Source organism: Ornithorhynchus anatinus, chromosome 5 (genome assembly GCF_004115215.2).
Source record: "Ornithorhynchus anatinus isolate Pmale09 chromosome 5, mOrnAna1.pri.v4, whole genome shotgun sequence".
In the NCBI taxonomy this organism is placed as follows: Eukaryota; Metazoa; Chordata; class Mammalia; order Monotremata; family Ornithorhynchidae; genus Ornithorhynchus; species Ornithorhynchus anatinus.
Window position 1 is genome coordinate 94367584 of NC_041732.1, and position 13248 is coordinate 94380831.

At 47.0% G+C, this 13248-nt stretch overlaps 1 protein-coding gene across 1 annotated transcript in view; it reads left to right on the plus strand.

Annotated features, from left to right (window-relative positions):
- Positions 1-13248, plus strand: part of APCDD1 (APC down-regulated 1) — a 50958-nt gene that overhangs the window by 16240 nt on the left and 21470 nt on the right. Inside the window, exon 3 of the mRNA XM_029066788.1 lies at positions 5539-6070. Coding sequence (XP_028922621.1) covers positions 5539-6070 — 532 coding nt within the window. The remainder of the gene's footprint in view (positions 1-5538; positions 6071-13248) is intronic.

Here is a 13248-nt window from a genome sequence, read left to right on the forward strand (position 1 = left end):
CTGCTAAGTATAATCCAATATAATAGAGTTGGTAGACCTGACCCCTGCCCACAGAGAGCTTGTAGACTACGGGACGTCCCATAATGATAATAATAATATGGTACTTTCAAGTGCTTTCTATGTGCCAAGCGCTGTTCTAAGCGTTGGGGTAGATACGAGTTAATCAGCTTGGACACAGTCCTTGTCTCACCTGGGACTCAGAGTCTGGAGTCCCATTTTCCAGATGAGGTAACTGAAGCCCAGAGAAGTGAAGTGACTTGCCCAAAGTCACACAGCAGACAAGAGGCGGAGCCGGGATCAGAACCCATGACCTTCTGACTTCCAGGTCTGTGCTCTATCCGCTTATACCATACTGCTTCCAAAAATTATGCTATTTGTCCCATGCTGACTACAGGTGGCATCCAGGACCAGATGAAGGAAAATGGTAGGCGATTGGTTTACTCATATCCTCAGGAACTCCTTCATCTGCATTAAATCAAGAGAAGTGATAAGGATTTAGAAGTGAAAAAGCAGACCTGAGATGGAGAGAGGGAAAGGTAGGAAGGGACAAAAGAGGCATCTAGGAGAGATGAGAAGGGAGGAAATCCCTCCCCCAAAGGAATGGACAGTGGATAAGGTGGGGGGAGAAATAAAGAGAGGTGCCAAGACCACAGATTTGAGGAGGAAGATGATAATGCTGTCCCAAAAACCTGTCTACCAACTCTTTTGTATTATACTCTCCTTCACGGTATCGCCAAGATCCGCCCTTTCCTCTCCATCCAAACGGCTATCGTGCTGGTATAAGCTCTCATAATATCCCGACTGGATTATTGTGTCAGCGTCCTCTCTGATCTCCCTTCCTCCTGTCTCTCCCCACTCCAGTTTTTTCTTCATTCCACTGCCCTGATCATCTCCCTACAGAGACGGTCTGGGCATGTCATTCCCCTCCTCAAAAACCTCCAGTGGTTGCCTATTAACCGTCTCACGAAACAAAAACTGCTCACTCTTGGCTTCAAAGCAGTTCATCACCTTGCCCCCTCCTACCTCACCTCCCTTCTCTCTTTCTACCGCCCACCCCGTACACTCCGCTCCTCTACTGCTCACCTCCTCACGGTCCCCTGTTCGCACCTATCCCGCCGATGACCCCCGGCCCACGTCCTACCGCTGTCCTGGAATGCCATCCATCCTCACATCTGCCAAACTAACTCTCTTCCCCTCTTCAAAGCCCTATTGAGAGCTCACCTCCTCCAGGAGGCCTTCCTCCCCTCCCCCCACCCTCTGCTCTTTCCCCTGCCCCTCCCCTCAGCACTGTGCTCATTTGTATATATTATTTATTAACCTATTTATTTTGTTAATGAGGCGTATATCTCCTTGATTCTATTTATCTTGATGATGTTGTCTTGTTTTTGTTTTGCTCTGTTTTGCTTTGCTGTCTGTCTCCCCCGTTTAGACTGTGAGCCCGTCATTGGGCAGGGATGGTCTCTATCTGTTGCCGAATTGTACATTCCAAGCGTTTAGTACAGTGCTCTGTACATAGTAAGCGCTCAATAAATACTATTGAATAAATCCTCTCCCAAGTGCTTCGTACAGGGCTCTGCATGGAGTAAGCACTCAATAAATACCACTGATTCACAGAGGAGCAATGAAGGTTGCCCCAAGAACCCAGAAAGGGAGCAAGCAGCTCTGGTTTGAAGCTCACTGCCCTTAACTCCCTAGGGAGTGGAATTAACTCTTCAGGTCTCTAGAAGACAATCTAACTCACTACTCCTGCTGGACACTGAGGCCATTCCTGGTCCATTCACAACTGAATCTTAGAAAGAGAAAGGAGGTAGATAGTAAAAGGAACACACAAATGTCTCATATAAAGGAAGGAGAGGGCAAGGGAAAGAAAGAATAGAAGAACGAAAGAAATGGAAAAGAAGAAACAGTTAAGTCCAAGTAGGCTAGAGAAGCATCATGGCCTCATGGAAAGAGCACGAGGCTGGGAGTCAGAGGACCATGGTGCTAATCCCACTCTGCCTCTTGCTTCATGTGTGACCTCGAGGGAGTCATTTAACATCTCTGTGCCTCAGTTTCCTCATCTGCAAAATGAGGATTCAAATACCTGTTCCTCTTCCCTCTCAGACTGGGAGCCTCATGTGGGATGGGGACTGTCTCCAACTTGATTATCGTGCACTTACTTGCAATGTCTGGCATGTAATAAGGCTTGACCAACACCTCAATTATTACTATAAGCATATATTTGTCCAGAAAGGCTGAGACGGATTAACTGAGGACTTAAGCCTCTCTTCTAGCCACTGGATGCCTGAGATTCTAGAGAGAATGCCCAGAAAGTTGAAACAAAGCTTATTCCCCAAGGAGCCCTAAACCTAGAATCAAATCCTCTATGAGATATTCAGACCCTTGAGATGTTGTCACCAGTCCTTCATATATCTATAGAGGCAGTCCTCTGGGGATTACGCTCTTGATCAACCCCACAGTAAGGCAAACTTTACATTAAAATACATGCACCTTATCCGACGTCATAAGCACGCAACAGTTCATTCATTCATTCGTATTTATTGAGTGCTTACTGTGTGCGGAGCACTGTACTAAGCACTTGAAAAGTACAATACAGCAATAAAGAGAGAAAATCCCAGCCCAGAACGAGTTTACGGTCTAGATGGGGGAGACAGACATCAATACAAATAAACCGGTATATATATAAGTACATAAATAAATATAACTATAGATATATACATACATAAGTGCTGGGGGATGGAGGAAGAGCAAGGGGAGTGAGTCGAGGTGACGTGGAAGGAAGGGGGATCTGAGGAAAAGGGGATTTAGTCTGGGAAGGCCTCTTGGAGGAGATGCGCCTTCAGTAGGGTTTCGAGGGGGAGAAGAGTGATCGGTGGATTTGAGGAGGGAGGGCGTTCCAGGCCAGAGGTAGGATGTGGGCCAGGGGTCAGCGGCGAGACAGGCAAGATCGAGGCACAGTGAGAAGGTTAGCACCAGTGGATTGGAGTGCGTGGGCTGGGATGTAGGAAAGAAGGGAGGTGAGATAAGAAGGGGCAAGGTGATGGAGAGCTTGAAAGTTAATAGTGAGGAGTTTTTGTTTGATACTGTTTCTTCTAACAGTGCAGCACAGTTTATCCATCAGTCAGTGGCATCCCAAACACTCAGTATAGTGCTCTGCACACAGTAAATACTCGAAAAATACGAGTGAATCAATGAGTCTGTTGAGTATCTACTGGGTGAAAAGTACTGAATTAAGTGCTTTGGAAAGTATGTCATAAGCAAAACACACATTTCCTGCTCTCTAGGCACTTGCAATTAAATCTATCCACGTAGACATGCACTGTCAGAAATAAGTTCCCTAATTCTCTCAAACGTATTTGATCCAAAATGCGTTGTGAAAACACATTATGAGAAAACTGTGTACATAAACACTCCTTAATGCCTAGTAACTAGATAAGCAAAAGTGCAGATACCCTTACTCAATACACAATGAGCACGGCTTAGAGGAAAGAGCACTGGCCTAATAATTTGAAGCCCTGGGTTCTAATCCTGGCTCCGCCACTTGTCTGCTCTGTGACCTTGGACAAGTCACTTATCTTCTCTGTGCCTCAGTTACTTCATCTGTAAATTGGGAATTTAGACCATGAGCCCTAAGTAGGACATGGACGGTGTCCAATCTGATTATCTTTTATCTACTCCAGTGCTTACTACAGTGTCTGGAACATAGTAAACATTTAACACATACCATTTTTTTAAAAAAATGTAGGTGGGTAAATTTTGTGGAATTTTCCCTAGTAAACAATCCGTAACAGTGAAATGAAAGCTGTGGGATGGGCTGGGCAGACTGGCCTGATAAGTATAGGTAGCTGGAACTCAGTTCAGAAGGGTTGTAATTTGGTTCATGCAAAACACATACACCCAGTTCTCCTACAACAAGGGGCCTGCAAACTCACATGTTAAGGAAAACTCACCATGAAGAACTCACTTGATTCAACACCATGTGACTGCACATAAATCATTTCTGCCAACACAGCATACATTCATGCATTCGTATTTAACTGTTTACTGTATGCAGAACACTGTACTAAGCACTTGGATGAGTACAATCCAAAAATAAACAGACATTTTCCCTGCCCACAGTGAGCTAACGGGCTGAGGGAGAGAGGACAGACATTAATATAAATAAATTACTGATAGGGATATAAGTGCTATAGTGGGAGAAGAGGAAAAGGAGGCTTAGTCAGGGAAGACCTCTTGGAGGAGATGGGCCTTCAATAGGGCTTTGAAGAGGGGGAGAGTAATTGTCTGATGGATTTGAGGAGGGAGGGCACTCCATTCATTCATTCGATCATATTTGAGCGCTTACCGTGTGCAGAGCACTGTACTTAGCACTGGAAGTACAATTCGGCAACGCTCCAGGCCAGTGGCAGGATGCAGGTGAGGGGTCAGCGGTGAGATAGATGAGATTGAGGTACAGTGAGAAGGTTAACATCAGAGGAGCAAAGCGTGTGGGCTGGAATGTAGAAAGAGAGGTGAAGTGAGGTAAGAGGGGACAAGGTGATTGAGTGCTCTAAAATCAACGATGAGCAGTTTTTATTTGATGTGGAGGTGGGTGGCAACCACTGGAGTTTTCCGAGGAGTGGGGAGACATGTCCCGAACATTTTTGTAGAAAAATGATCTGGGCAGTAGAGTGATATATGAACTGGAGTCGGGAGAGACAGGAAGCTGGGAAGTCGGCAAAGAAGGCTGATGCAGTAATCCAGGCAGGATAGGATGAGTGATTGTATTAATGTGATAGCAATTTGGATGGAGAGGAAAGGGATTTTAGCGATGGTGTGAAGGTGGGACCGACAGGATTTAGTGACGGATTGAATAAGTGGGTTGAATGAGAGAGAGGAGTCAAGAATAATGCCAAGGTTACGGGTTTGTGAGACACAGAATCCAAACAGGCTCTCTTTATCAGATTAACGACCCCTACTTCTCAAATGGCATTCTAGTCCAACCTATTAGTGAAAACATGTCACAGCAGAACAGAGCACAATTTGAACCTACTCACTACCTGATAGTAAATATTGTATCCAGAGCTCCCAACAGACCCATTAAAAGATGGAACTCAAAAAGCCTAAGCCACGCCTCTTCCCTCAGCTTCTTCCTCCTGCTTACACTGTGGGCCCCATGTGGGACCTGATTATTTTATATCCTCCCCAGCGCTTAGTACATTGGTTGGCACATAAGCACTTAATATAGACTATAATTATTTGATTATGATCACGATGATGGTTATTATTATCATGATTATTATCGAGAAAGGAAGAGACTAGATAAAGGAAAAAGTCAAAGGTGGGAATGAGACCAAGCCTCTACTCTCCCAAGTATTTAGTGTAGTGTTGTACACACAGTAGGTCAATAAAAATGACTGAATGAGAGGTTTCTACCATTCTAAACTCGTGCCGGGGTGAATGAAAGTTTTCTTGGCCCTTGCCAAAAGAAGGGGTTGCAGGGGAACCATTTTCCCTTACTCTTGGTAAAATTCTCCTCTCTCCCCATCTCTTCTGCAGATGTGAGGTCAGATCGGGCCCAGAATTCATCACCAGATCTTATCGGTTCTACCACAACAATACCTTCAAGGCCTACCAGTTTTATTACGGAGGCAACCGTTGCACGCATCCCACCTACACGTTGGTAATCCGGGGGAAGATTCGCCTTCGCCAAGCTTCCTGGATCATCCGAGGGGGGACTGAAGCCGACTACCAGCTGCATAGCATCCAGGTCATCCCCCACAGTGAGGCTGTGGCGGAGAAACTCAGCCAGCTGGTGAACCTCACCTGCCCCGGGTTCATGACCGCGGAGAGCCCCTGGGCCCAGGATGCCTCCTACGACTTGTGGCGGGAGGAGAATGGTTGTGAGTGCACCAAGGCGGTGAACTTTGCCATGCACGAGCTGCAGCTGATCCGGGTGGAGAAGCAGTACTTGCATCACAACTTGGACCACCTGGTGGAAGAGCTGTTCCTCGGAGACATCCACACGGACCCTTCCCAGAGGATGTACTACCGCCCCTCAAGTTACCAACCGCCTCTACAAAATGCCAAGGTACGGATAGCATTCCATCCTGGAGCTGAGCCTAGAAATTCAAGGGATAATATAGCGGGCAGTGCCATGTGATTGAATGAATGAATGAATGAATTTATTGAGCCCCCACTCATTTCCTACCTCATTTCCTTTGTCAAAGGTGAGAAGCAGCGTGGCTTAGTGGAAAGAGCACGGGCTTTGGAGTGAGAGGTCATGAGTTCAAATCCCAGCTCTGCCACTTGTCAGCTGTGTGACTGTGGGCAAGTCGCAACTTCTCTGTGCTTCAGTTACCTCATCTGTAAAATGGGGATTAAGACTGTGAGCCCCACGTGGGACAACCTGATTCCCCGTGTCTACCCCAGCGCTTAGAACAGTGCTCTGCACATAGTAAGCGCTTAAGAAATACCAACATTATTATTATCCCCTGGGCATAGGCTATGAGGTTCCACCCAACTCTTGACAGAGCCAGGAAGTTGGGAGGGGAACCACAGCGTAAACCAGGGCTCGAAGGCACGGCAGTAGGAGACGAAAACAGGCTTGAATGATGGTTAAGCAGGGAGCTGGACTACTGGCTAATGGACAGGAGAAGGGGAGGTTGGTAGTGGGAGCAGAGAAGAGGGAAAGGAAGTTGTGGGGGAGAGAAATCCAAATTGAAGTCAAGGGAGAGGAGCTGAGGAAGGCAGTAGCCTAGGAAGGAGTAGAGAAAAGCAGACCAGGGCATAGCGTAGTGAAGTGTAGTATAGTGTAGTGTAGCGTAAAGGGGAGTAGACCAGACTGAAAGTCAACAATCTATTATTATTTTAGAGTACTGATGTTTTCAATTAACAGAGCAGCTTTCTTCCAGGAAGCTCAGTCACACCTACCCTTGGAAATAATACTAATAATGATGGTATTTGTTAAGCACTTACTGTGGGCCAAGCACTGTATTAAGCCCTGGCAAATCAGGTTGGACACAGTCCCTGTCCCATACGGGGCACAAAGTCTTAATCCCCATTTTACAGATGAGGTAAATGAGGCACTGAGAAGTTAAGTGACTTGCCCTAGGTCACAGAGCAAACAAGTGGCTGACCTGGGATTAGAACCCCAGTCATTCTGACTCCTAGGACCATGCTCTATCCACTGGGCCGTGCTGGGGAAAGAATTATAATGTCCATTGTTTGAGAGGGGAAACCAAGTTGCAGAAAGGATAGGCACTTGGCCCAGAGAGTTCTCTCAACAAACAGCCCATTGCTCTTCCCCAGACTTGTAATTCCCAAATTTGGGTCAGGGATGCAGCGTTGGGAGGAGAGGATAAAGAGAGAGGAGACTCAAGCTCTCTGTGCACAGGTATTCAGAGATTCTGGGGCTCAGAGTTAGGGCATGTTTTAAAATCTTCTATGGACACCTCACCCTGCTCTAGACCCTTAGAGCAGATGAGAGAGATTTCATCTTCTCCATCCAGGATGCTTGTTTGCTCTCAAAGATTGGAACTGGCTTTGGTGTACCCTCTGGTAGAATTTTCTGTCCCTGATTTCCAGTTGTTCCTCTTGGATTACTATTACTCTTTCAAATCTATGCTCCCTGGGGTTTTGTTTTCTTGAAGAGCACAGAGCTAATCACAACCTGATGAGATGTCCCCAATTCTCCTGTCAGAAATGATTCAGGCCTGAGAACTGTTTCTTCCCAGAGTCCATTTTATCCTGAGCACCTGTTATTAAAATGCCCCTGATGATAATACTCGGGCAAATCTGCTGAGGCGACACCCTTGACTGAGGATGTTTGGTCAGGATGCGGGACTGTGCCCAGGAGCAGGCATACAAGTGAAACAAAAACCTCAGAGCTATGGCTCTGAGTTCCCTGACTTGCCTACTAGGAGTCTGAGCTAATGCCTCACTCCCGAGGAGAATCTGTCCCAAAAGTGGACACTAGCCACTGATGCCACTTCCCACCTTCTCAGTCACAAACTCTTTGAGAGGGGGAAAGAGGAGTTCTCAGTGACCAGGTCTCCTCGTTGCTGAGGGGAAGCCACCTTCGCTCTTTCAGTCGATTCCATCGTATTTATCGAGAGCTTACTTTGTGCAATGCACTTTACTAAGTGCTTGGGAGAGTACAATATAACAATAGACACATTGCCTGCCCACGGTGAGCCTACAGACTAGAGGGGGAGACAGACATTAATATAAATAAATCATTTACAGAGATGTACGTAAGTGCTGTGGGCCTGGGCGGTGGGGATGAATAAAGGGAGTAATTAGGAGCAGAAGGGAGTGGGAGAAGAGGAAAGAAGGGCTTAGACAAAGAAGGCCTCTTGGACAAGATGTGCCTCCAACAAGGCTTTGAAGAGGGGGAGAATAACTGTTGGATTTGAGGAGGGAGGGCATTTCAGGCCAGAAGCAGGACGTGGACAAGGGGTCGGCAGTCAGATAGATGAGACCGAGGAACAGTGAGAAGGTTAGCATTAAAGGAGTGATGTGTGCGGACTGGGTTATAGTAGGAGAGTAGTGAGGTGAGGTAGGAGAGGGCGAGGTGATTGACTGCGTTGAAGGCAATGGGGAAGAGGTTTTGTTTGATGTACAGGTGGATCAGCAACCCCTGGAGGTTCTTGAGGAGTGAGGAAACATGTTCTGAACGTGTTTGTAGAAAAATTATCTGGGTAGCAAAGTGAAGTATGGATTGGAGTGGGGAGAGACGGGAGGCTGGGAGGTCAGTAAGGAGGCCGATACAGTAATCAAGGAGGGATAGGATACAAGATTTCATTAGCATGATAGCAATTTGGATGGAGAGGAAAGTGGATTTTAGCAATGTTGCAAAGGTGGGACCATAGTGACGGATTGAATAAGTGGGTTGAAGGAGAGAGAGGAGTCAAGAATAATGCCAATGTTATGGGTCTGTGAGACAGAAAAGATGGTGGTGCCATCTACAGTGATGGCAAAGTCAGGGGGGAAATAGGATTTGGGTAGGAAGAGAAGGAGTTATGTTTTGGACATGTTAAGCTTGAGGTGATGGAAGGACATCCATGTAGATATATCTTGAAGGCAAAAGGAAATGCAAGATGTTAGCGAAAGAGCCAGTAGGTCCCTGGGCTCCCCCCGGGGAATGGTGCAATGGGAAAGAGCCCTGTAACTGTCCTTCTTTCTGTAGGCTGCCTCATGGGGAAGCAGACAAGGAGAGGGAGGGATCATTTCACCCTTGGGTGGCCAGGTGGGGTGGTCAGAGGAGGTGGCCTGAGCTAAGCATCAGTGAGCCCAAAGATTTTAATTGAAAGTTCCAAGGTGGCCATTTGGGCCCCTTCCAACTGGTAGTGTTCCCAAAAGTCAGCATTCTGCACAGTTCCATTTTCTCCCTGCCACAAACGCTTTTAGTCTCCAGCAGGAAGCAAAAGCAAGAGTCAGAGGTTTCCTCAACCCCTCAGCCTTCCTCCGCAGGCAGTGCTGCGCAGCTCTGGCCGGGGTCATATGGGCGCCCGGTTAAATGAAATAACCAGGTCATCCTCATGCCACCTATTAGCTAAGAGCCTCAGCCTCCCCTCCCGTGGAATCACTCAGCAGAACTGCTGACAAGAAAATTGCTCAGTTTTAAGTTTCATCTCCTTTTGTTTTCCTGATCCTTCTCCCTGAGGGTGCGCTAAGGAGTAGTGAAACTGGTGCCAACATCCCAGGCCTCACCTCAGTACCTGCTGGGCAGCTTGCCCCTTGATATTCAAGACTTGTCTTTTCCCGGCTCCCCTTCTTCTGCCCTCAGTCTCCCCAGGGGTTGGGTAGAGGCAGGTGGGGGACCAGGCACTAGATGCTAAAATTCAAATGGCACAGGGACCTCTGGTTCTGTATCCAATTTCACTTTACTGTCGCTCTGAGTGAATGGAGAGGAGGGGTTTCCTTCTTGGTAATAATAATAATAATAATAATGATGGTATTTGTTAAGTGCTTACTCTGTGTGAAGTACTGTCCTAAGCGCTGGGGTAGATACAGGGTAATCAGGTTGTCCCTCGTGGGGCTCACAGTCTCGATCCCCATCTTACAGATCAGGTAACTGAAGCACAGAGAAGTTAAGTGACTTGACCAAGGTCACACAGAAGATAAACGATGGAGCCGGGATCAGACCCACGACCTCTGGCTCCCAAGCCCATGCTCTTGACGCTAGGCCATGCTCTCCATTTTCAGGACAGAGACCACCTGTAGTGGCGGGAGCTGAGGCCGACAGAGCCCTTTGAGATCTATGAAAGTTAGAAAGATGTTTTATTTTCTTCTGATCCATCTGATTCAAATATAGTCCTCAGCTAAACTATTAGGCTCTACCATGTTCACCTCGTTTCACTCCCCTTGTAAGCACACACACATGCACTTAGAATTTGAGAGAATCTAAGTTGGTGGGGTTTGGGGAGGGTTTTCATGGTATTTTTTCAAGTGCTTACTATGGGCCAGGCACTGTATTAAGTACTATGAAGATACAAAATAATCACGTCAAACACAGTCCCTGTCCGACAAAGGGCTCACCGGCTTAATCCCCAGTTACAGATGAGGTAACTGAGACACAGAGGAGTGAAGTGATTTGACCAAGGTCAAGTGGCAGACAAGTGGCAGAACCAGAATTGGAACACAGGTCCTCTGATTACCAGGCCCGGGCTTCACTTGGCCATGCGGCTTCTCAGTGCGTTTACTCAAAGGGAAGCAGTGTGACCTAGTAGAAAAATCACAGCCTTGGGAGTCAGAAGACCTACATTTTAATCCCAGATCCTCCAATGCTCGCTGTGTGACCTTAGGCAAATCATTTCACTTCTCTGTGCTTCAGTTTCTTCATCCATAAATGGGGAGTGAAATACTTGTTCTTCCTACCCTTTAGAGTGTCGGGGATAGGGACTATTCATTACAGAGCTTGGAACATAGTAAGGACTTAGAAAATTTAATATCATTATTATTATTATCATGAAAAAGAAGAAGAAACCAGTCAGCATTTGAGCACCTAGTATTTTTCTCCTCCTCCAAATAAGAGATTTTCTATATGGGTGGGCAAAGTTTCCTGAGAAAGAATGCCATCATCTCTTGTTCCATCCATCTTTCAGAAAAGGATATATTGCCCTCTGTGTGAAATGATTTACCTGGTGTCTTTCTGGACAGTGGGGGAATGAACTAAATAGCCTGTCCTGTCCGGGCCTAGGATTCGAGAAGCAGCGCGGCTCAGTGGAAAGAGCCCGGGCTTGGGAGTCCGAGGTCGTGGGTTCGAATCCCGGCCCCGCCACGTCAGCTGTGTGACTGTGGGCAAGTCACTTAACTTCTCTGTGCCTCAGTTACCTCATCTGTAAAATGGGGATGAAGACCGTAAGCCTCACGTGGGACAACCTGATTGCCCTGTATCTACCCCAGCGCTTAGAACAGTGCTCTGCACATAGCGCTTAACAAACACCAACATTATTATTCCATCAGTAGTAAAAAAACAACTGGCTTGAATACCATTTTGCTGCAAGACCTTTCCCCTTCTTCACCATCCTTCTTCTGCTGCCACGCCTCAAGGAACTGTGCGAAGTTCTAGGCAGACTAGGGGTTCAGGCACCCTAGTCTAGACACTCTTCTGGCTGCCGCTATTCCTGCCTGGGCACTTCTCATAGTCAATCAGTAAGTCAATCAATCAATCCTATTTATTTAGTGCTTACGGGGACCAGAGCACTGTACTGAGTGTCTATAACAGAGTTACGGAGACGTCGAGAGAGGGATCCCTGTGTTCGCTTCCCAGGTCGGGAGGAAGGGAGGGTGGAAACAACCCAAAGGCAGAGGTTGAGAGGTTGTCACCGGTGACGTAGCAACTAGGCGTTTCCAGCAACTCAAAAGGACCATTCTTCAGTTGTTGTTCTTCAAGTTATTCATCTTGGCCCATTGCTGCAGTGAAGCCGCCCGGATGTTTTTCGATCCCTTCTCTGGGACCCGACCAGCGGGAGAAAACAGAGTTAGCGGTTGGTGTCTCTCCAGGTGCCGCTGAAGGAAAAACCACAGTTTTCCTAAGGTCCTGCAGGTCTCTGTTCCAGCGTGCTATTCACCTGGTTGTGTGCTGCCCGTTTGCTGGAGAAGATGCATTTTTAAAGACCGCACAAGCATGCCATAGAAAGGTTATAACCCTTTGTCTTTGAACTCTCTGCCTTCCTTAATTGCTGGTCCACAGAGACCTAGCTGAAAATGAGTTAAAATGCTCAACTGAATTTCAAACCACTGGTTAAGACTCCTCTGGAAACTGGACACCGTGCATAAATAGTAACATTAAATCTACGTGTTTTTCTAAGCTTTCTACAGCCAAGCTGGGAGAGCAAGGAGGCAAGCAAGCTACCTTTGAAGAGAATCAGGTGCCTTGTGTGGAATCTTTCATTTTAAGGGCGGATTATTTGCCTTAAAAAATACCCCAAGAGGCTGATGGAATGAAATATGTTTTGAGAAGGGATCTTATCTAATTCAACTGAAAATAAGGATGTCATGCTGCATAGAGTTAGGGTTTTCTGGCTCTAAAGCTGGAAGAAATAGCCACCTCCGTCATTTCTGTAGTTGAACTTAGTGGTAATTAAAGCCAAATGATCTCAGGGTAAGTTAGGAATGCACAGACTGCTGGAGCAAACTTGAAGCAAATACAATTGTTCTTTCTCCTAATACCTGCAGCACCTCAGCCCTAGGAACAGTTGAGTGCCCCAAAACCAGCAGCTTTTTACCCATCCCACATGTGAAAGAGGGAACATTTTGGGGAACTGGGGAACTTCAGGCAGCTGGAACCTGGCACACGAGGCCCCGGAGAGATCGCTTAATCAATCAGTGGTATTTATGGGCAGAGCACTGTACTAAACGCTTGGGAGGGTACAATACAACAGAGTTAGCAATCATTTTCCCTGCCCACAGCAAGCTTCCAGAGATAAAAAGCATGGCTCCCCAGCACTGCCCGGTGTGTGTGTTTGTCTACAGCATCCAAGACTCCCATCCAGGCACTTTTGAAAGAGCCTTGGCACGGGGAGGAATTCTCCGGAGCCTCGCGGGCGTGGGGGGAAGGGGCCACAATGTGGGGAGAAGACATCTGGAGGCTGGAAAAGGGTGAGGGTTTGTGGAATTGGGAAGCTGACGGAGGAACTGGGGAATTGCAGAGAAAAGTATGAGATGATTGGGATGAAAGAGGGGGCCTCTGGCGTGTGTCTGACATAGTTAAGTTTGAAAGACATTTTTAAAGTCTGCCCCAGAGACTTGCTGGGAGCCGGT